The sequence below is a fragment of the Magnolia sinica genome, chromosome 17 (assembly GCF_029962835.1).
Source record: "Magnolia sinica isolate HGM2019 chromosome 17, MsV1, whole genome shotgun sequence".
NCBI classification, from domain to species: domain Eukaryota; kingdom Viridiplantae; phylum Streptophyta; class Magnoliopsida; order Magnoliales; family Magnoliaceae; genus Magnolia; species Magnolia sinica.
In genome coordinates, this window is record NC_080589.1 from 2,328,937 (window position 1) to 2,353,578 (window position 24,642).

Consider the following 24,642-nt stretch of genomic DNA (forward strand, 5'->3'; position numbering starts at 1 on the left):
TGGTGATGAGGAAGTAGCCCTCAAGTTGAAGTTACATTTGTTACAAGTGAAAGTAACATAATCTCAATTTGAGCCCCTCCCAAACATGCCATCGAATCGAATTGCAATCATTAGTCTAGTCAATTGGAAATAACCAAATCGTCATTTCCACTTGATTGAACTGAATGTTTGCAATTCAATTCACTTTGTGCATCCAAACGTGACCTCTATATGGATTTTCAGGAAATTATAATTTGGTTGGTTCAACTAATTCATCCAAACACGCCCCTAATTTTCTTTTGACTGTGATTGAAATGCTATGTCATTATTGTCTGTGAAGAAATCATGATGGAAGTCAGTAGAAGGGAGAAGGAGGCGGGAATCGTGCCCGAACTGGACATAGACACTTACATGAAGGTAAGAATAACATCTGTATATCCTGCCCGTTCTGTGTCTCGCAAGGTCAAGTATGACATTGATATACATAGGTGTGTTGGGCCCACACACTGTCATGAATCCAAACCATGCATCAGGTGCGCCCAACTGTGATGAACCCCCTCGACCAAAAATGGGGTAGTTCACTCATCAGGCACAAGTGTAAATACTTAGATGTGTGCCTTCTCAAGTTTTTAAATACTGACCATTGTTTTTGTTAATGTGGCCCACTTGATTGGTTAACCGGCCTACATGATGTGTTCCACTTGATGCACTCTTAGATGTCCCACCTGCACAGGACAGGTAGTGGGGCCCACAAACCATGGATTTTCCTCCTAGCCTATGTCCTAGTTCGTTGTGTTCGTGTTGGCAGTTTATGAAAATTGATTTCATTTCAACAGGCAATTTCGGTCAAGGGATTGAAAAGATCACTTCAGACAGCCTACATTTTGAAGGTAATAGTACTATTCTTCAGCGGAACTGAAATTCATGCTTGTTATGCATGGGAAGAAATGGAGTAGATGTTTGTGATGTCTGTTTGTTTGATCATGGTTCTTCTGGCATTTTTGTGGCCACTCAGATCCTTGGATTGGACATCTGTGCTGACACAATGGTCGGTGATGCCATGAGGAGAGGCGTTTCGGGCGGTCAGAAGAAGAGACTTACTACAGGTAGAGTATAGTGGTTTTATTGTTTTACTTAGAATTTTGTTGGGTTTTTAGTCCTCAGTAATGGTGTTTGATTAGAACTCTTCTGTGTGTTTGAGTACATGGGTGAAATGGACTGCGAATGTTTGTTTTAATCAAGGATGAGATGAAAAAAAGAAAGAAAAAGAAGTATTGGTGATGAGAAGTAGCAATCAAATTCAAGTGGCATTCGTTTCAAGTCGAACTTGAAAGGAACCCAAATGCAATTTGGAGATGAGGCCATCGATGTGAATTGTAAGGAAGGAATCACAATTTGGTACTTTACACTTTATTAGAGTAATAATTGCGATTCAATTGGATAGAGCATCCAAACACACAGTTTCAGTAGAATATCAAAATGAATGGCAGTTGTTAGTCTAGCAAATTGAAAATAACCAAATTGTGATTACCTCCTTTAGTATGCATACTAAGGGACTGAGCTCCGAATTGCAATTGTGTTACTCTGAAGTTGGACTCGAAAGAAATTCACCAGCAGTTCGAAGGCTACCTCATTTCGAAATACTAGGACATTTGCAGTTCAATTCGCTTAGATTGATGGAATTTTCAATTGAAGGGTGGTTCGTAGAGATTTTACATATATGAATTATTCTTTGTTGATGTATTGGACAGGGGAGATGATCGTGGGTCCAACAAAAGCTCTTTTCATGGATGAAATATCGACCGGCTTAGACAGTTCCACCACCTTCCAGATTGTTGCTTGTCTCCAGCAGTTGGTGCATATCACAGATGCTACTGCATTAATTTCACTTCTTCAGCCCGCACCTGAGACGTATGATCTCTTTGATGACATCATCTTGATGGCGGAAGGAAAGATTGTGTACCATGGCCCACGTAATGATATTCTCAAGTTTTTTGAAGATTGTGGATTCAGGTGCCCTGAAAGAAAAGGAACAGCTGACTTCCTCCAAGAGGCAAGTATTAATCCAGTCCTAATAATCATACGGTGGGTCCCTTTCTCGTAAGATTGAGGGTGGCAAATAAATTAATAAAAGAATTAAATTGCACCATCACTGTAATAGGTAAATACCCCCTTTTCTCTTGAAGTTTTCTGAATTATCCAAAATAAAATATTGGTTACTATTGAAGAGTTCTTCATCAATAAAATTTTCATTTATCCAAGATATCCAATTGATAATTTTTCTCATCACACCTCGAGGGACAATCTCCCCCGTCAGATGTTTCTGACCATATTTGGTCTCTCCAAGTGTGAACCGTTGGTTGTAGTTTTACATTTTCACTGGACGGCTAGAATCATCTCATATAGTAGAAATTAGGACATCATCCATCCAATAGTGCCAAAAAAATAAAATAATAAATAAATAAAAATTAGGTTACTGATAGGTTGGTCCCACTTGTTCATTACTTAGTTGATCGAGAGAAAAAAAAAAAAAACACATTGCTTCTTTTGCTCAAGCATTATATGCTTCCTCTTCATTTAGAATATGAAGTGGTGATACTTTATAGATTGAATGTTTGTTCAGGTTATCTCAAAAAAGGATCAAGCACAATACTGGCATCATACAGACCAACCTTACAGCTATGTTTCCGTCGATCAGTTCTCAAAGAAATTCAAGGCATCTCCTATTGGCGAGAAGCTAGATGAGGAACTTTCGAAACCATATGATAAGTCCCAATGCCATAAAAATTCATTGTCCTTCAGTGTTTATTCTTTACCTAAATGGGAACTATTCAAAGCATGTATGACAAGAGAATGGCTGCTCATGAAGAGGAATTCATTCGTTTACATATTCAAATCATCTCAGGTAGATGCTATTTTCCTGATTATTAGTTTGTAGTCAGATACTTTTTCTGTTTTTCATATTATAATTAGTAGAAAAATATGTGCATATGCATAACAAAAGAGAGACCCAAATATTGAAAACTTCTCCGAGTCAACTCGGACCCGGTATAGTTCAATTCAGTTCACAACCACTGTTAGCAATGAAAATATGGGTGGCTTGGCCTGACTCAGTCTAGACCAGGCGAGTCAGTGCAAGTTGCTTAGCCATAAAACCTGGTTTTACATATTATTTCCATGATTATTATTGTCATTTTCATTTGATGGTCTGATTTTCTTTATGTCTGATCCCTGCTTGGTCATGTTCTTTGTGCAGCTCGTCTTCATCTCACTCGTCGCAATGACTGTTTTTCTGCGCACCCGTTTGCGTATCGATGTGATGCATGCAAATTACTACATGGGTTCTATTTTCTTCGCACTTATATTATTCATGGTTGATGGATTCCCAGAGTTATCGATGACGGTTTCTAGACTTCCAGTTTTCTACAAACACAGAGATCTGTACTTCTACCCAGCATGGGCATACACCATTCCAGCCGGTATTCTAAAAATTCCAATTTCATTGTTACAGTCTACGGTGTGGACAGTTCTTACGTACTACGTTATTGGATACAGTCCTGAACCAGGAAGGTAAAATGCCATCCGTAAAACTATAATTCTTGAAAGGCGTGAGATAGACCTACTCTCTAAGTTTCATGTTTTCACTATATTTCTTAGGTTCTTCTGCCATTTTCTTCTACTCTTCGCCTTGCATCAGATGTCAACATCCTTGTTCCGTTTAATGGCCTCACTTTTCCGTACCATTGTTGCTTCTGTAACTGGGGGGACTCTGCTTCTAGTAACGCTCCTATTATTGGGAGGCTTCATTCTTCCACGATGTAAGATTGTTCGTAGCTTCTTTTCTTTCTCCTTTTCCCAAGCCTTAGTGTGTTTGCGTGCACTGTTGAATTGAATTGTAATAAAGTTAAAAACCAAATAGGACTCTCCTTCCTTGGCATGAAAGCCTCGCTCCATATTGCAGTTTTACATTATAAGTTTGAAGTAGAAGATACATAACTGCAATTTGAGAGAACATCACTGATTTTTTGTTATTTTGCATCAATCAAAGTAAATGATCGCAATTAAATTAACAAGTGGATCCGATGTAGTGTCAATGAACTATGTGAACACGTACTCATCACTTGTGTTTGTGCAGCCTCTATACCATCTTGGTTGAAGTGGGGATTTTGGATTTCTCCACTGGCATATGCCGAGATAGGCCTATCCATAAACGAATTCCTTGCTCCACGGTGGCAAAAGGTTAGCTTAGTGTAAAGAAATCCACCCAAATCTTTGTTTTGCATTTTTTATCCGGTCTCTGTTCTATAATGTAGACTTGTCCATTTCCCAATAATTTTCTATTCTCCATTCTCGATTTTAGATTTTGCCTACAAACACAACCATAGGACACCAAACACTGATAAGCCATGGACTGAATTTTGGCAACTACTTCTATTGGATATCATTGGGCGCCTTGCTTGGATTCACAATACTTTTCAATACTGGTTTTACCTTGGCCTTGACTTTCTTGAACGGTTAGTTCATCTCTATCTATGTATCCTGTCAATTTTTTATGAATGGTTTGTCTGCAATTACTGAATTAGTGTATGAATCCAGCTCCCGGGATGTCCCGTGCTATTATTTCTCATGAAAAGCTCTTGCAACTACGAGGGAGAGAAGATCGTAGCAATGTCACTCATTTAGAGAACCCAAATACAGCTCTTTCGCCCGATGCACAAACCAAAAGAACTGGTGAGATTACCGTCCTGTTTAGCATGTTATTTTTGGGAACAACAAAGCATAATAGATAGAACGCATGATAGGTATGAAGAATAGATATGAAATCCTCATGATCTTTTTAAGGGTGCATTGGTTGATCTTGCAGGGAGGATGGTTTTACCATTTGAGCCGCTAACAATAGCATTTCAAGATGTGAACTATTATGTTGATACCCCTCTGGTAAAAATATTAAATCAGCCATTCTATTGAAACTTTCAAAGATTTTTGTATATCATGCAACGGTTGGTCGCATTAATCAGCTTGCTTTTTATTCTTCTGTCCCAGGAAATGAGAGAACAAGGTTTCACACAGAAAAAACTCCAACTTCTTCATGATATTACAGGTTCATTCAGGCCTGGCGTTCTCACAACATTAATGGGAGTAAGTGGAGCAGGGAAAACCACTCTCATGGATGTTCTCTCTGGAAGGAAAACCGGTGGAACAATCGAAGGGGACATATGGATTGGAGGGTACCCAAAGGTCCAAGAAACATTTGCTAGGATATCGGGTTATTGCGAGCAAACCGACATTCATTCTCCGCAAATCACTGTTGAAGAGTCTGTCATATATTCAAGTTGGCTACGACTCCCACAGCAGATCGATCCAAAAACAAAAGCTGTAAGATATCCTTCATATAGTTAGTACAGTAACTGAGCTGTGTTGGATAATTTCATGCTAAAATTTGTGGAAGTTGGGTTTTGCAGGCGTTTGTAAATGAAGTTCTTGAAACGATCGAGCTAGATGGAATAAAAGATTCTTTAGTCGGCATTCCTGGTGTAAGTGGTCTGTCGACCGAGCAGCGTAAACGACTAACCATTGCAGTGGAGCTTGTTGCCAATCCATCAATCATATTTATGGATGAACCCACGTCAGGTCTAGATGCAAGAGCAGCTGCCATAGTCATGCGTGCAGTGAAGAATATTGTTGACACAGGACGGACAGTGGTTTGCACTATACACCAGCCAAGTATAGATATATTTGAGTCATTCGATGAGGTAATATAGAAATCTTTCCATTATTTTGAGGAAATTACAACTTGAGATACAACATGTAGAAAATTCAGAGATGTGGGTGGATTATTAAATTCGTCATGGAAATTAATATATGTAATATAACAGTAATGGAAGTTTTAAAATTTGGCTGTTATTGAGCATCTGTGTAATGTGGCTTGATCTATCACTCCTTTTGTGATGTAGCAATGTTTGATCAGCGCCAAGAACATCTGAATCTATTCTAGTTTCTAAGGAACTTGAAACTTCTGTAATTCTGTTGTTATCTCATTCCTAGGATGTGATACAACCCATGACTTATATTCTAACACAATCTCACTCCGGTTGCAGCTGATTCTAATGAAAAGGGGAGGACAAATAATCTATTCCGGACCATTGGGTCGCCATTCAAGTAGAGTTATTGAATACTTTGAAGTAAGTGCTTGCAATGGTAGCTGTACAAGCCTTGACATTTTCCTTCTTTCATAAGATTATAGGATAATACTTGAGTTTATTTCTTATACACCATGTGGTGCTGAGGTTCTTATTCGTGTGGTGTGGGTGGTATTTTCTCAACTAGGGGTTGTTTGGCTTCTGTGAAATGGATTCCATTAGTGAGGGGTTGAAGTTGTGTTTGGGTCCTGGGAATGGGTCAGAAACGGGAATTCAATTCCCTAAATTTGCCCCTTTTATGATTCCCATCTTTAAGATGGGTTGCAAGATTTTAGGAAATCGATTCCTATCAACATTCATATTTTTGAAAAGCATAAAAATGCCTCTCCTCTCCTAACAACTCTTTCCTAGTATCCAAATACATAAACTGGATTCCTGAGGACAGCTTTCCCAGTAACCAAACACAATGGACAGAATCTCTTTCAGTAGGAATATGTTTCTCAAAAACAGATTCACAACCCCTTTCAAGATTCTAGGTAGCCAAATATAAATGCAATTCTAAATTGAACGGTCTCTATTGTTACCATTGCTATGCTATGGATAAACCTTAAACAATTGGTAATTTAGATCAATGTCTTGAAAATCCTTACCTAATCAACTACCAAAATTGCCGAACTTGATCATTTTTAGATATCTTTGTCAATGAATGAGAATGCAAGAAATTTGCAATGAATGCACTCTTTCTTTACATCTCCATTCCTTCATTGTAAAAAAAGATTGTCTGGTTGATCTTGATGCGGCTTCCCTCCTCTTTTTTGCAGGGTATTCCTGGGGTCCCGAAGATCAAAGACAATTATAATCCAGCAACATGGATGTTAGAAGTTACTTCTAATTCAGAAGAAACGCAACTTGGTGTAGATTTTGCACATATTTACAAAGAGTCTTCTCTCTATAGGTGAGTGTAAATAATATGTGCTTGTGTGTATTCAAGTTCTGGACAATGTAGCTGATTTTGGGGAATTTCTAAAATATGGGTAGCGCCAAATGCATGTGAGCTGGTGATTGAAATACTACAGTAAGACCAAATATTGGACAGTGCATCACACAGCCCAACCTTGCGAGTATTTGTGAGATCAAAGCCATCCATTAGGTGGACCTCAGCAGGTAGGGCGCCTGGCCAAAGAATCAAGTCAACCCACTGTTGAATGTGGACATTTCTTTAACTATTCATTTGTCTAGTACATTGTTGCCCACTCATTGGGTGGACTGACCTGAACTCTTGGGCTATGATATCTACACATTTTTGGAGCCCACCTACTGATGGCTCTGCAAGTTGTTGCCATATCCTATCGAGTACCTGAAATCAGAATTGATATTTTAACTCCATTGATTGATTTGTTATATCCTCTGTTTGATTGTAGGGACAACAAAGAGCAAGTTAAGATATTGAGTAAGCCGCCTGCGAATTCGAAGGACTTGCATTTCACTACTCGGTTTCCGCAGAATGGTTGGGGGCAGTTCAAAGCTTGCCTTTGGAAACAGCACTTGTCATATTGGAGAAGTCCCTCGTACAACTTGGTTCGGATAATGTTTACGATCGTCGCATCCTTGTTATATGGAGTGCTCTTTTGGAAGCATGCTAAGAGAATGTAAGCCATTTTGTTACGATTGTGTTCCTATACAAACCAGTTGCATCAAAACAACAAAACAGGAGAGTCTAAACATGCTTGTGAAGAAGAAGAAGTGCACGATCCTTGACATGGGTTAGTTTGTATAAGTGGGTCCCATGGTTCAGTTATCCAGACATTGCTTTGTTGGGCCCCACAATGTCTAAACTATGTGCAACAAATATATTCCATTTTGGAAGATTGTAGCTGCCAATCTCAGGCCTTCTTTGAGTAGCTCAGTTGAATGTGAACCATTGCCACAGTTCTCTTCTTTACCATCTATTTGCAGGCCACGAATTGAAAGGTTAGTAATTGTCCCATTGAGGAAAATTTTAGGACATGGTCCATCCATGGTGGGGCCCAAAAGAATAATGGTTTGGATTATAGAACCATGCATCCCACTTGGACAAACTGAAAATCCAGCTGTGATGTTCTCTGTCCCATTCAGATGCAAAATGAAATAATGCAGTTTTCTTCACATTGAATTTCTTAAGTGGATGAAAAGAAAACAATGTTCACAAAAACCTTTCTACTCTTATGGAACTGATTTTTTTTTCCTTGTTTTGTTTAGAAACCAAATCAAGTAGAACAACCTTTTCTTTAGCACTAGTTACAGTGCATGCACAGTTATTTGTACGTACATGTTCTAGAGAGAGGATCCAGTGTTATCAATACAATCAAGTTAGTTATTAAGCATTCAATATCCATAGATATGGTACATATGTACAAGATCCGGACCTTTAAGCAATTGCACGTACTGTGGATTTGTAACCCCAAAAATCACACTAGTCAGTCATCCTAGCCACTGATTTGAGGGGTCTTGAGGATTACAAAGGGGTGGTTATGAAAATGTCCAACAATGGTCAATGCTTATCAGCCCAAAGTCCTCTTATCAATCGCTAGGATCATCTGACTGGTGTGATTTTTGGCCTATCATCTGACTTGTGTGATTTTTGGCCTATGGACTATCTTTTTTATTAATGCAGTACACAAAACTAGCTAAATGCTAATGTAACTATTTTTTTTCATTGTAGAAATAACCAGCAGGACTTGTTCACTATACTCGGGACCATGTTCACCACCATGCTCTTCATGGGCATAAACAACTGCTCAACAGTTTTACCGATCATTGCAACCGAGCGGGCTGTTTTGTACCGAGAAACGTTTGCAGGGATGTACTCTTCATGGGCCTATTCATTTGCTCAGGTTGATACAATTTGTTGATGACATTTGCTAATTACATACCTCTATAGATCCTTGTATGTACCAAGATGGCACAAGTGTGGATATCTACAGGGAGGCCCCGCTGCTCGGGCAACTTGGATGTTCCCCATGTGCTAGTTTGGTACTAGTAGTTGTGTGTTTATAGGCTGGGATCTGCACGCCTGTTGAATTAGCAAACCTCAGTATTAAATTCACCATCATTTCACTTCTTTACAATGCTACCTTATTTTCTATTTCTGTGAATCTGGATCCTTATATACGACTTTCCATGTCATTGTAGGTGATCATTGAGATTCCTTACCTATTTATCCAAGCACTGTTGTGTGTGATCATCACATATCCTATGATAGGGTACTCCTGGTCAGCTTATAAGGTCTTTTGGTACTTGTACACCATGCTATGTACATTGCTCTACTACAGTTACCTCGGGATGTTGCTAGTGTCGTTGAGCCCGAGTGTTCAAGTAGCTTCCATAATGGCTTCTTTCTGCTATGTAATGATCCTTCTCTTCTCCGGCTTCATCATACCCGGACCAGTAAGTTACCTACCCCCTTCCCTCACTGATTAGTTAAAATCCATTGGATAAACATGTTAGGAAGTGGTAGAGTTTGCATGTCGGGTATATCACGGCATGGATACATATACATATCAACTCCAAATAAATATAATATATCGCATTATATGTTAAAAATAATCTATGAATATGTCATATCTTGTAAGGGGTCGTTTGGTTCCCTGGAATCTTAAAAGGTATCATGAATTTGTTTCTGTCAAACAAATTCCCAATGAAAGAGATTCTTTCAATGGTGTTTCGGTATTGGGAAAGATATTCTAAACTGGGAAGATAGGTGATGGAATGGAGAGGAGAGCCCTTTTTGTCCTTTTCGAAAATATAACCATTTGGATGAGAATCCATTTACAAAAATTTGCAGCCAATCTTAATGATTGAAATCATAAAACAGGCAAATGATGTGAATTGGGTTCCCATTGGAATTCATTTCCACCCTTTCCCACGGCTCAAACACAAATTCAGCTCTCACTAGTGGAATCCAGTTCCCACCCAGGAGCATATGACTGTTAATAAAGGATTTATGGGAAATACAAAACATTTGTCTGGCCACACAAAACCATGTTGTGCATCCATGTCCATACATACGTGTTTGAAAATGGTAGCACAACTATTTTAAGGTACCAATGCTATGCAAAAAGTCAATAGCATCACTAAGGGCCCATTTGGATGACTTTCTGCAAATTTAGATTGATTTTTCTTTCTTGGCAGAACCAGTTCACTAAGCATTTACGTGGCTTGGGAAATAGCAATTGTATTAGGAAAGTTCCCATTTTTCTCACTTTTTCACCTCAAAATGCAAGTGAATAAGAGCCATTCTCATCTCACTTGCAATCTCTGAGTCCATCCTATCCACCATCCAAATGGAAGCATCCAAATGCTTCCTAAGTTATGCATTGTTAGAAAGTTGAAGTTTGATGCTTGCATGCATACCCACAGATTAGAGTGTTTTGGGTCTCTTTTACGTAATTTATCAATAACCCGACTTTGTGCAGACATGTAAAACGACTACAATATCCAACATGATCATCACATGGCCCCAACCTTGGATGGGTCATATACCAAGATTTACATCAAATGGAAAATTGTAGCCCATGTTTAAATTTTTGTAACCATCTATTTTCTTTCCTGAAAATTCTCCATTGAAGTTGTTAGGATTGTCATAGAGTAAGATATTTCAGGTGTGAACTATCCAAGGTAGAGACTGCTTGATGAAATGTTCAGATGAAAGGGACAAACACCATACCTTTAGTCCATTTAGACCTGTATGGATATAGATCCAAATACAGATGGATGGACACCCACATTATAATGACACAATTTCGATCATTCGGCACTTGACTTTGAGACAATGTACTTCAAAAATAACCAACAACCTTACATCCTTGAAACCAAAAAAGAAAAAAATAAATAATATATATATATATATATATATATATATATATATTATTTGAATATCAAATAAGCCCAACAAATCTAAAAACACCTTGGACTTCATAGAACGTTGCAATTCTTGAAAATAAGTACAAAAAGAATTCGTCGATGGATGTTGTTTAGCTATAAAGTGACGAACTTTGTGGTGCTTCTGTGCAGCAATTCCCAAAGTGGTGGCGTTGGTGCTACTATCTTATTCCGAGTTCCTGGACCCTAAATGGCTTCTTAACTTCGCAATACGGAGATATAAGAAAGGAGATAGTGATATTTGGAGAAACCAAGTCGATCGCTTCTTTCTTAGAAGATTACTTCGGGTTTCACCATGACCGTCTATTTGTAGTAGCCATCGTTCTTATTGCCTTCCCTTTGTTCTTTGCTTCTCTTTTCTCTCATTGTATAGGGAAATTGAATTTCCAAAGGCGGTAAACTGATACACTCATGTTATTTTTGCAGAGCAATGTCTACTTGAATTATTAATGCAATATTATCTTCTTTTAGATAGATTGAAGATGTTTGTACCTAGTTTGGATTTGTTGAAAAATGCTGATATATAACTATTTGCACAGAGCCCACTTCGGTTGGTAGGTTGAGGAAGTCTGTCAAACAGACGCATTTTCTGAAGTGGGCTAATTCGGCTAGTGACTAAATTTCAGAAAATGACCATTTCAACAAATGGCATTTGAGCTCGATGCAGATACAATAACATTCAATTCCACCCTCACTAAAGAATTTCAATTTTGGGTGGTAGATGTTTCTGATTTTATGTTGGATTACCACCTGAAGAGTTATAAGGTATTAGTCTTAAGAAAAAGACAATTAAATACTTAGTATTTCTAATCCAATTTTTTGTTGCATTGTGTTCTGCGATGTATCTCTCAGTTCTTATTGATAAGAAGTATGGAAGTGTGAGCCCTCAAGATTTGACGGTCTACACGATATGGAACCTTCACAAAGCTAAAGATGAATGGTCCAGATCCAGCGGCCTGCCTATCCCTACTGGAGCAGATGGGTCTAATCACCCCTCTAATTCTACGGTATAAATGGCCCCAGATTACGATCTATGGCTTAGATCGTCCCAAGGACAAGCTAAATGGACAAATTTCTATGTACCACTATTCCTCTTTTTTACTTTCGTTATTTCTGATATCTTTTCACGAGAGAGCCTTATCCTATTTATAGGAAAGGATGGGAGTTTACATGAGACCAGAAATTATCTGGCCTTATCCTTATCTCCCCATCTAAATCCAAATTCAATTTGAATTTGAAATTCATCTGCTAACGGAAGAGGCCGGAAGAGGCCTAAACTCATGGGACCCACCCACTAGTGATTGCCCACCAGTGAGCCCCACTAGCCTATTTCCAACATCTCCCACTCAATCACATTGTGGGATAAGTACAAAAAATTTGTCCATCTAACTCACTCAATAATAATCGAAGCCAAACATCGCGATCAAAAGAATCAGAGGTGTGGGACCAGCTGGATCACCGTAATCTTCTCACAGGTGTTAAAGTACTAAGTGACCACCTAACTAGTACTCAATAACCCAAGCTTTGCAATGCCTATCCTAGTCTGCATGACCACACTGGATGGAGTTAACTCCCGATCTAGAGTACTCGGCCAACATACACACTTATCCAACTTATCGAGTTATTCTGAAAACTCGATTTTTCACAAACTTCGACTAAAATCAATTTAAAGCAATACTTATATATACTTTTTTAAAAAAAATATATTTTTTGCAAAAGTCTAATAAAAACAACTCAATACTGTCGGCAGATAAGTCTTCAAGTGCGTATTTATAGTTCTAGAAACTTAGTGTAGCTGTCACAAGATCTTCCCCATGCAGATGTGTAATTTGGAATCAATCAAGCTGTTTTCCTAGTGTAACTAAGTCTGGCCAATCAAGGACCTTTCGTCATAGTACACTAAAATAGCGACACTCAATCTCATCCTCTTATACACAAGAGGAGGGTAGCTAATGACACAAAGAGTCACCTAAGGGACAGGCTACTCGCACATTGCAATGATTAGATCGAATCAAAACAATCTGTAGGTAAAAGGTCCCAGCACGTGGCTACAATCCACGTCGTAAAGTAGACAATACTAGGTGTATGTCGGGTCTACAATACGCAGATCATTCTACATGAGGTACGACTCATCTCATAACCTTATAACTTGGCTCTGATACCATTGATAGGAAGTACGGAAGTGTGAGCCCTCAAGATCTGACGGTCTACATGATATGGAACCTTCACAAAGCCGAAGATGAACGGTCTAGATCCAGCGGTCCGCCTATCCACTACTGGAGCAGATGGGTCTAATCACCCCTCTGATTCTACGGTATAGATGGCCCCAGATTACGATCTATGACTTAGATCACCTGAAGGACAAGCTAAACGGACAAATTTCTATGTACCACTATTCCTCCTTTTTACTCTCGTTATTTCTGATATCTTTTCACGAGAGAGCCTAATCTTATTTATAGGAAAGGATGAGACCAGAAATTATCTGGTCTTATCCCTATCTCCCCATCTAAATCCAAATTCAAATTTGAATTTGAAATCTATCTGCTAACGGAAGAGGCCTAAACTCATTGGACCCACCCACTAGTGATTGCCCACCAGTGGGCCCCACTGGCCTATTTCCAACACTTATTGATTAGTCTTGAGCAAACCACCATGGGGGATGCCTTGGTATGAATTTCTGGAAATTAATAAATCAATAGACCCCTTCTGATATTCAAAATCTTCGCGTTTGAAGAACTCAAGATCCTGGAATTCCCAAAGATCCAGGTTTTTGTAGGGTGGAAGTTCCTGGACTTGTGCCACTGTAGCTCCAACAATATTCCCAAAGGTACAACGAACTTAAAGTCAGATCCTTGTTATGGCTTCTAGCAATAGTTGCCAACAAAATTCTACTCTCGCCACTCGTAATAGTGTGGCACCTGGTTAGGTCGGGTAATCCGATCTGCCATTGGGTGCGGCGCACCCATGTTATGGCTCAAGAACCACATGAAGACATCAAGTGGGACATATATCTCCATCTAATGCAGCCTACTGGTCAATTTATTTAACTGTCCATTTTTTTTCTCATTCATATGTGACCCACTGGATGGCCACACTAGTCATATATTTTTCCCATGGTACATACACGGTGGGGCCCACAAGATGAACTACTGGCATCTGACACAAACATACTACAACACGTGTCGCTCGCATTTCCATTTAAAGATGAAGTCCCCGAGTGGCATGCAGTATATTTTCATCACAAAACAGGTTATGCAACAAATTGGTATAAGTCATGCCACTGAAAGGAAGATTACTATTTCTGCAAATCATTCCACAGGTAGAATATTAAAAAAAAACGGTTAGGTTCTTCTAATCTGGAAGATTTTCAAGGCATCCCCATCCACCATAATTTTTTTATTAGACCAATGGTTTGGATCACCTAACCCTGGTCCCACATCCATGAAGTCCTGCCTATCATTTACGTTAATTGATGGCTACTCATCCACTGCATGCATTGCATTTACATATGCCAATCTGAACATTCCATACTGTGGACCCCATTTTCAATAGAACTTTCCATGTGTGCAAATACAAACCAGGCATATTCTAGGCTACAAACTTACAATGCAACCAGTTTTTTTTTTTTTTTTTTCTTGGACCTTTCTCTGTATCAATGCATAAAGCTTACATGGAGTTTAAATTGTACAGGCCTCTAATTTTCTTTTACAGGATTATATGATTCAAACCTTCAAAAATGACACTTAATTGAAAAGGTTATGATTGACTCTGATTTTGGCTGTTAAACTTGGACCACTGACCATTCCTTCTAACAGTCCATTTGAAGATCACACAAAGTGGGCGGCTAAGATTGTCCAATCAATGTCTTTCCTGGGCCATGCTCCATCCCCAAGGGTCCACAGTTTGGATTGGTAGACATGTACAGAACGTGTAATGAACTTGTGATACAGAATGCACGTGATCTGTTGTGGCGCCTTTATTGTTTAGGGTGAGTCTGTTTGCTCCAAATATCATGATATCTGGTGGAAAAAGAAAAAAGAAAAAAGAAAAGACCTTGACCATCTATATTCTGCATATACTGTAGTATGGAATGCATATGTAGTCATGCATTCTTCAAGCTATCATAAAAGAAAATGCACATCAAGCTCTTTAATATTCTGATATCCTTTTACATGTCATTAGCTATGTCTCTTCCAGTAATTGCAGTTATATGATCCTTAACGAATCCATTGTGAGGCCTGGCGTACTGATTGTCCGGATCACTGGGACTTTTAGACAGGAAACATGCCTTGTATGGCTAATTTCCATGTTAGACAGGCCACATGCCTTGTATAGCTAATTTCCATGTATAGATTCTGTTTTTATCTAGCTAATTTCCATGTATAGATTCTGTTTTTATCATTAACCTTGTATAGATGATTGTAGATTTCTATATATTCAACCCTTTACGGCTGTCTCAAATACAATGAAACCAAAGGAGATTGTCTTCTCTTTGTTTACAGGGACATGGTCCCTGCTTTTATAAACTGAAAGCTCCAATGACTGTGCATATCCTCGAGTCAAAGATCTGTTCACCTCCTTTGGAAATTCAATTTAGCAATGCAGAATGTAAGCAAGGAAGCTGAAATGAGTGGGAAGGCCGCAAGAACGGTAGCCACAAAACTTAAATGATCATGCCAGAACCCGTAATAATCTTGTACGAAAGAATCGACGGACATGGGTTTTCCAAAAAATACCGTGATCTCTTTGATTATATCTCCATATTGCGAAGTGAGGAGGCTGTTCAGACTCCATGCTGGACAAATCCAGTAGCACCACACCCACCACTTTGGAATTTTCTGCAATGAACATAATTTGATCATTTTCAACTTAGTTGTACCCAATGGACCAGTAGATTGGAATTAAGAATCCTGACTGGTAAGGATTCTATATACAATTTAAGAATCCCAACAGTAAGGATTTTGGGCCTTGGATTGACAACTTTCTTTATTGATGTCCACGCGAATATCAGGTACAGGCCCGATTAATAGACTGAATGACCACAGCCTGACTTGAACATAGTCCCTACTTAATGGTGATGAAAGAAATCAAAGGGCTAAAAAAAAACTACTAGCATGGAATACATAAAAAGGAGAAACTGGTAGGCAACCTGTTCATTTGTGATGTGAAGGGTATCTAAGAGTCATATACTAAGGGCCTGTTTGGGTGCCACTTAACAATGAGTTCATCTCATTTAGTTAATCATAATTATGTATTAAAAATCATATTTCTTTTTTTGCAAGGATTAAAATAATCTTGAGAACCAACAATCAAGATCGCTAATACATTGTTGCAATCAACTAAAATGAGAGGAACTCATTTTTAAGTGGAACCCAAATAGGCCCCTAGGCTGCATGTCAGTGAACTAACAATGGAATTTGCAATAACTGATCCAATATAGTGGAGATGGCCAAATGATAGTTGCCTTTCTCTAGTATTCATATTGAGGTACTGTGGCTACAATTGGAGGGCTATTTCCTAATTTTGAATACTAACATTATTGAAATTTGGCCATTTCCTCTCTATTGGACTAGTTATTGCAATTTAACTCTGTTGTGTGCATCCAAACACAGCCTTAGTTTTTCATTGGCTTAGGCTGTGTTGGTTGCGTGAGTGAGTCCCGAACATTCATCTTAATCAGTAGAGGATAAAAAAGTGTTGATGTGTATTAGAGTTCATAATGAAGATGAAGCCTCAAGGTCTATGAGTCCAATTTTAACATAATGTAATTGCAATTTGGTGCCAATCCTTCAATGTAAATTTAAGATAGTCAGGATTTGATCACCACTTTAGACAAATTATTGCGATTCAATTTGATAGTGCATCCAAACTCAACCTTATTGTTCATGGGATGGCAAAGATAGTGCAGAACCAAGATGGAGTATTTGGAATGCAACTTCAAATAAGAGGAATAATAGTTAAAATTGATGGTCAAGGGATTCCTCAATACAATGTGTTTCGTTAACTTAACTCTATTGTTCAAAAGGAAGAAAATTTGATAAGGATCCATTGATCCAAATTTGGGTTCATCACTCAATAGTCCATATAACTCAATTGGGTTAATATTAGGGCTTGTCGCCCAAGGATAATCACATATAGGGTGAAGGTTGTCACCCACACCCCAAATGTGGAGAAGGCACTCCATCCAAACCATTAGCAATATGGTAGGGTCGCGACATTCATCAGTGCTCAGTGGTCACTACGGGGAGGCTCATCACCTAATGTTTTACCAACATGGTGTGCTCGTCACCCAATGTTTTGCCTATGTGGCAGGCACGTCACCTCAGTGTAGGCCGACAACTTGAACACGGTGTCCTATATCACCATGCCCGGCTCACAAGTTTTTGAAGGATCATAACGCACTAATGGTTATGAGTAGACTTAAATCAACGGTAATAGTGGTATCCCAAATTTAATCGAATGTTATACAATCACCAATCATAAGAATGATTAAGCCCTGTATTAAACTGATGTGATTGACTATGGAGGACCTCGAGCAAACCGACATTGGGTGCAAGGCATCCTGTGTAGTTCCAACTACTACTGATCGTCCGGGTTCAACTTCGGTCGCCTGTATAAGTTTGGGTTAGCCACCGTAAAGAGGGTTATCCACATATTTAAATAATTTGAAGAGCTTGATCCAACACAACAACAATTTGAATTTATCCACTACATAAATAGTATCGCAAGGAAATTCAATACCATGGCATGGTATACCAACTGAATACATGTACAATTCAATGCAATTCAATTCACATCACGCAATTCAATCATATTAACATTTCTTAGCAATCGACATCGAAGAGTTCTAATGTTAAGAGTTTTATGTCATTCTAGCATTTCATCAAGCATATTATTAACCAAATAGCAAATGAACACATTTAATTATTCTAAAATGTCAGGTAGAAGCTTGAGCGTAGATCTTCACGTTAAAGCCGAAATCCTCGACTCATATGCGGCCCTAGCATCGAAATTTTAGGAAAATGCTTCAAACATAAATTAAAGTATAAGTCTATAGTTATTGATGTGGATGTAATCCTAATTAAACGTTAAATAATGGATTAAGGATCAACTAACTTGATTGGAATGCTCCCTCAACTTGATTCGACAAATTGTGGCCCGGATCAACGCACAACCGAAATAGAAGGGAGAAAGAATTGGGAATTGTACCAGAATTAGATATCGACACTTACATGAAGGTAAAAAATAAGAACTTGTGCATTATTCGAAGTAGCTTAGGCCGTGTTTGGATGCATCATTGAATTGAATTGCAATAATTTGTTCAATAGAGGGGAATGACAAGATCTCAATTACCTTCCTCAGTATTCATAATACAAATGAAGGTAGTTGCAAATTGGTCATTTCCACTTTATCAAACTAAGTATTATAATTCAATTCATAAGTGCTTCTAAACAGTCCTATTCATGTTGGAAATCTCTAAGAAGAGGTCTCATTCCAACAGGCAATTTCTGTAGAAGGATTAGAGAGAACCCTCCAAACAGACTATATTTTAAAGGTAATTCTCTTTGAGAACTAAATTCATTCCTCTCTCATGCTCGTATTGATGTGAATTACAATGTTGATTACATATGGTGATGCTTCTTTTATATTGGCCCAGATCCTTAGATTGGACATCTGTGCTGAAATGATGGCTGGTGATGCCATGCAAAGAGGCATTTCAGGCGGTCAGAAGAAAAGGCTCACTATAGGTAGTCTGCGAGCGGTGTATCACTCTGACCACAAAAGTTTGAAATTGATGGTTTTTCATTTGCCCTAAGTTGATATATTCACTTTAATCTTGTTTTAGTCAGTTATGTATCACATCTTTGGGATACAGATACGTATCGGTTATTGCATGGGATATATTGTTTGTATTGGGTAATTTATTGCACTTTTTGGGAAACATGGGGAAACAATGGGAAAATGGTTGAATTTTTCAATGAAACGTTAGGGATTGTTTAAAAAAAAAAAACCTTAATACACACTTTTAAGTCATAACAAATTAAAAAGAAGTGCACATAATCGGTTTCCTTTGTATAGTGTCCTAAGCTATGCATTGTCTGACTGAACTAATGCAACTATATTCAAATTGAATGTATAATATTTAGAGTGTGTGTGATGATCATTTCATCAAACACTCCTAAATACTTCGAAATTAGCCATAATTGATAGTTGGTTGAAGGGAAATTTTGAAAAAATATATATTTTATTTAAAAATAATTTTTATTTTTCAAAAATTGACAAGGACTCAACAAAATCAGTAAATTAGCCCTCAAATATGCTTAATTTCATGTTTGGAGTGCAACATTGCAAGGGAGAAATTAAGGAAATTTTGAATTTTTCCCAAATCGGACTACCTACACTCAAAATTTGAAATTAGAGTGTATGTGATGATCATTTGTCAAATACTTCGAAATTAGTCTCAATTGATAGCTGAATGAAGGAAAATTTTGCAAAAAACCATAGAGAACATGAAGAACCAATGGATATTGAAATCAAACTCCAACTCCATGATTTTTCCTGCAAAACATGAAGAACCAATGGATTTATAACAATTTGAAGATAATTTAACATAATTTCAACAAAAAAAGGGGATTGAAAATTGAAAATTGAAAATGCTCACTAGATCGAACATGTGGGATATATCGACACTGCTTGTACATTTCGTATCTCACGGGTGGGATACAAGATATATCGTGGGATATATTGGCCGATATCGTCGATATTTAAAACATTGGTTTTAGTAGGCCCACTAAAATCAAGACTTTTGAGATCCATGTCTTTAAAAGGTTTTTAGTAGGTTAGCATTTAAAAACAAATACTAGTTAACTTGTAGTACTTTCTAGTTTCTAGTGGTGCTTAGTGAGAATTCATACCTGTTTTTGAAGAGTATTGTTGATTTTCATTGAAAACATTAACCTATTTAACCCATTTTTCAATTTAATGCATCTTTGAAAAATTTTCTTGTAGGGGAGATGATTGTTGGTCTTGTTAGACAGGCCGCATGTAATGCGGGGGCATTTTCACATCGGGCTCGAGTGGGGTGGCTTGTGAGATGCACGGGCACGCTCGGGGTGGGCGGCCTGTGTGAGGCAGGTGGCTCGTGAGATGCGGGCCCCACCCGTGTGACTCGGGTGGCTCGTGTGAGGCGGTACCCCTGTGATTTGGGTCCCGTGAGGGGGGTTCGACCGAGGGCCTAACCCATGAGACATGGAGCCTGGGCAATGAGATAAAGGGATTAATTCGCCATACTCTAATAGTTTGAGCTTTTAGAGCAAGTGGTTAATTGTCCTACATCAGCATGCCTTGTATAGCTACTTTCCATAAATAGATGATGTATAGCTAATTTCCATTGATGTGTGATTCTGTTTTTATCATTTACCTTGTATAGATGATTGTAGATCTCTATATATTCAACCCTTTAGGGTTGTCTCAAATACAGAAGAAAACCAATTGTCTTCCCTTTGTTTTCATGATATCAGAGCCATACCGATTCTAATCTGGCACCTCCTTCGTCACTGGCACCACCTCCTGACAGATCCGGCCTTTCCTGCGTCAGCAAACCCCTGTGGCACCACCTCCTGACAGATCCGACCACCCCTGTCGAGTCACACAACCCCGTCCGACCACCCCTGCTGCTGCGTCCAACCCTGCTGCTGTGTCCGACCACCCCTGCTGCTGCGTCCGACCACCCTCAGCCCATCCGACCACTCCTGCGACAACCCCTAGCCCATCAACACACTAAAGCTCTTTTCATGGATGAGATATTGACTGGTTAGGATAGCTCAACCACCTTTCAGATTGTCACTTGTCTTTAGCAGTTGGTGCCCATCACAGACGCTACAATGTTGGTTTCACTTCTTCAACTGGCACTAGAGACCTTTGATCTCTTTGATGATATCATCATGATGGCAAAAGGGAAAATCGTGTATCATGGTCCACGATGTCATGTTATTGGTTTTTTTTTAAGGATTGTGGTTTTAAATGCCCAAAAAGAAAAGGCACTTCTGACTTCCTCCAAGAGGTATGGGAAAGCCTATTTGAACTGATCTTTTAGGCTGCATTTGGATGCTCAACTAAATTGAATCATGGTGACTAAGTGAACAAGTTGTAATGACAAAAGTGGGGCAAGCCCCACTAGTAAGGTTTGATTGAAAATCATAATTAAGATTGTTTTAGGTTCATCTTGAAACTTAAGGAATTGCAATCATGTACTTGTCATCTGGTTTTTAAGAATTCAACAACTAAAGATTTTTTATTTGTAATTTCCACAAGCTTCATTGTTGATTAGTTCTGCCATGGACCCCATTCAAAGTACTTTTTAGAAAGGATCAAGAACAATACTGTTACCATACAGACCAACCTTACAGTTATGTCACTGCAGACCAATTCTCTAAGAAATTCAAGGAATGTGATATTGGACAGAAGCTAAATGAGGAACTTTTCAGGTCATATGATAAGTCCCACAATAACAAATCTTCTTTAGCCTTTAGTATGTTCTCTCTAACCAAATGGAAATTATTCAAAGCTTGCATGGCTAGAGAATGGCCTCTTATGAAATGGAATTCATTTGTTCATGTATTCAAAATCATATAGGTAACTTTTCTTCTCAGTAATACTTCATCTTCCTGTTGGGACCATAAGATGGTGCATCAGTCTAAGCGCCTTATGCGTGTTTGGCTCCTGTGTTTGGCTCCTCTGTCTTGCAACCGGTAATCTTGGCAGTTATAACAATGACCATATTTATACACACACGGATGGATGTGGATGCACTGCATGCAAATTACTACATGGGTTATTTGTTTTATACACTCACTCGACTTCTGACAAATGGAATTGCAGAGCTGGCTTTAACCGTTTCTAGACTCCCAATTTTCTACAAACAGAGAGAATATTACTTCTACCTTGCATGGACATTCTTTGTTCCGGCTTCCATCTTGAAGATCCCTTTTTCATTGCATGAATCGTTTATTTGGACAACTATTACTTACTATGTTATTGGGTATAGTCCTGAGATTGAAATGTGAGTATAATTTGTAAATCTTATGATTCAGGTATGCTAGATGAACCACGATAATGGGGCACATGTAATAATGAGGGTGCCTTGTCGCGCACATTGCAATGTGGTCGCATATGTGAGATATGGGACATTCATTAGGTGGGAATCACCATGAACTTTCCTTGGCTCAAAAGTCAAACTAGTAAACTCTTCAGGTGAGTTTCACGTGTATAAGAAATTGGATAGTAAGAAAAAACCGAAGGTATCTATTAAATGGACACCATGCCCTCCCAACAAGTAGATTGAATTGATCTTTAGGCCCAGGAAAGTTAACTATAGCTCGAACCTGACGAACAGCTCAACTCACATGTGTCACTTTTTGGCTTTTGTAGTGAGGCTCCATCTCCAATTTAGGGGTGCAAGCCCCATTCTAATGCCTAAAGCTATATAGACAGTGTTGTATTCACCATCACTCCTTTTCCCACTTATAATTTCCATCCACATGCCATCTTTGTTAGGTTTCTCTGTCAATTGCTTCTATTATTCATTCTCCACAAGTCATCGACATCCATGTTTTGTTTCCTTACTGCGGCTTTTCAAACACCAGTTGCTTCTTCAAATAGTGAAACTTTGTCAGTACTAACAATCTTGTTATTTGGCGGCTTTATTCTTCCCCGGCCTAAGACCGATCATATCTTGCTTTACTTAAATCTGAAAGGGAAACATTCATTTATATTTACTTTATGTTCTAATTTCTATTACAACCTCGTTACCAGCTTGGTTGAAGTGGGGATTTTGGCTATCTCCTATAACGTATGTAGAGATAGGCATCACGATCAATGAATTCCATACTCCATGGTAGCAAAAGGTGAGATCTTGACCAATTAATTTGCTTGCTCAGGGATTACTAACCTATGCAGTAAAAGTTGATTGTATGATGCTTAATAGTAATAAGTTCTTCATAATCATTTGTAGATTTCATTGACAGATGCAACTATAGGATAACAAGTTTTAACAAGACGTGGACTAGACTTCAATGGCTACTTTTATTGGATATCAGTTGGAGCATTGTTTGGATTCACGATACTTTTCAATATCGGATTTACCTTGGCCTTAACTTTCTTAAGGCGTAAGTTCATCTCTACCATATACATACTGAAAGACGAAATGAGGACTTAAGTAGCTTCTTCACCTACTTATTTCTACTAAAAAATGTTGTGAATTCAGTTCCAGGAACATCCAAGGCTATTATTTCCCATGAAAAGCTCTCTTAACTACAAGGAAGTGAAGATTATAAGAATGGAATGGATATTGATATGAGGCCTGCTACTTCTCCCATGTCTATTGGAGGAAAAAAGAGAGATGGTGAGACTAGTCTTAAAGATAGTTAAACCTATATAAGAATTTTAAATGTTTCTGTGTTGATGTTAGGTGGTTTTATTTTAAATGATTGATGGTTGAATTTCTAGGGAGAATGGTCTTACCATTTGAGCCTTTGATAATGGTATTTCAAGATGTACAATATTTTATTGATACCCCGCCGGTAATGATCTTAGAATTACCAAACTTCTCATAAGTTGTTGGAAAAGGAGGGAATATTAAGTTTGTGTTTGGATGCTGAAACAAACCAAATTTAATAATTAAATTTCAGTAAAATGATAATAACCAAGGGTCGAGCCTAACACTTTATATGCTATGAAGTACTCCCCAGAAAGAGAAATGCTTTAGTGCTCTCGAAGCACTTTTAAGTTATAGTGTTGATAGTTGCATCATTTCATTTGGACAATCCAATCAATCAATATGAACCATGGTATTTTAAAAAATGGTTTAAGTAATTACTGTAAAGGCTGTAACTTAATTTTAACAGTGTGGGGCATTAAGGGTATAAGTCTATAACGACCATTCTGAAGAAAAAAAAAATGGCATGTAACAAGCCAATATGGGGTCTTAACAATCCAATACATGGCTAATACATTTTCTTTCTTTGGCTATTATAGGGCGATGGAGGCCATAAAGGCTGTATCATAATGACCATAAGACTGTCCATTACCATTATTGAATACCTTAATATGAATTGTCTATTAAGTCTAGAACACATTAATTGGATAGCTAGGCAAAAATCACATTGATCAAATGATCCAGTTCATCCTTGATTTGGCCTTATTTTCTATAACTATCCCTTTTCGAAGCCATGGACGGAATAGAGAGTGTTAGGCTAGACCCTTTCTGGGGAGTACTTCATAGCATATAGAGTGTTAGGCTAGACCCTTGCTCATTATCATTTTACTGAAATTTAATTATGCAATTCGGTTTGTTTGAGCATCCAAACACAGACTTAATATTCCCTCGTTTTCCAACAACTTATGAGAAGTTTGGTAATTCTAAGATCAGTACCGGAGGGGTATCAATAAAATATTGTACATCTTGAAATACCATTATCAAAGGCTCAAATGGTAAGACCATGCTCCCTGGAAATTCAACCATCAATTATTTAAAATAAAACCACCTAACATCAACACAAATACACTTATAATTCTTATATAGGTTTAACTATCTTTAAAACTA

The 24,642-nt window shown here is 38.2% G+C and overlaps 1 protein-coding gene and 1 pseudogene across 1 annotated transcript; both read left to right on the forward strand.

Annotated features, from left to right (window-relative positions):
• The first annotated feature begins 319 nt into the window (after positions 1-319).
• On the forward strand, positions 320-11,438 carry LOC131230714 (pleiotropic drug resistance protein 3-like). The gene is made up of 19 exons (XM_058226651.1): positions 320-396; positions 816-869; positions 995-1,085; positions 1,731-2,032; positions 2,603-2,884; positions 3,236-3,549; positions 3,637-3,797; positions 4,115-4,218; positions 4,340-4,493; positions 4,576-4,710; positions 4,844-4,917; positions 5,023-5,355; positions 5,442-5,732; positions 6,078-6,161; positions 6,941-7,074; positions 7,541-7,768; positions 8,821-8,992; positions 9,291-9,545; positions 11,172-11,438. The coding sequence occupies exons 1-19, from the start codon at positions 325-327 to the stop codon at positions 11,436-11,438; spliced, it is 3,507 nt and encodes a 1,168-aa protein (XP_058082634.1). The 5' UTR covers positions 320-324.
• A 6,343-nt stretch (positions 11,439-17,781) lies between these two features.
• LOC131231741 (ABC transporter G family member 41-like) lies at positions 17,782-22,105 on the forward strand (annotated as a pseudogene).
• Positions 22,106-24,642: the final 2,537 nt, after the last annotated feature.

Excerpts from the sequence above, each read along its gene's own strand:
- LOC131230714 (XM_058226651.1), top strand. The coding sequence starts at position 325 with ATGATGGAAGTCAGTAGAAGGGAGAAGGAGGCGGGAATCGTGCCCGAA. Across the intron at positions 4,219-4,339 it reads TTGCTCCACGGTGGCAAAAG|ATTTTGCCTACAAACACAAC; the intron begins GTTAGCTTAGTG and ends TCTCGATTTTAG. Across the intron at positions 7,769-8,820 it reads TGGAAGCATGCTAAGAGAAT|AAATAACCAGCAGGACTTGT; the intron begins GTAAGCCATTTT and ends TTTTCATTGTAG.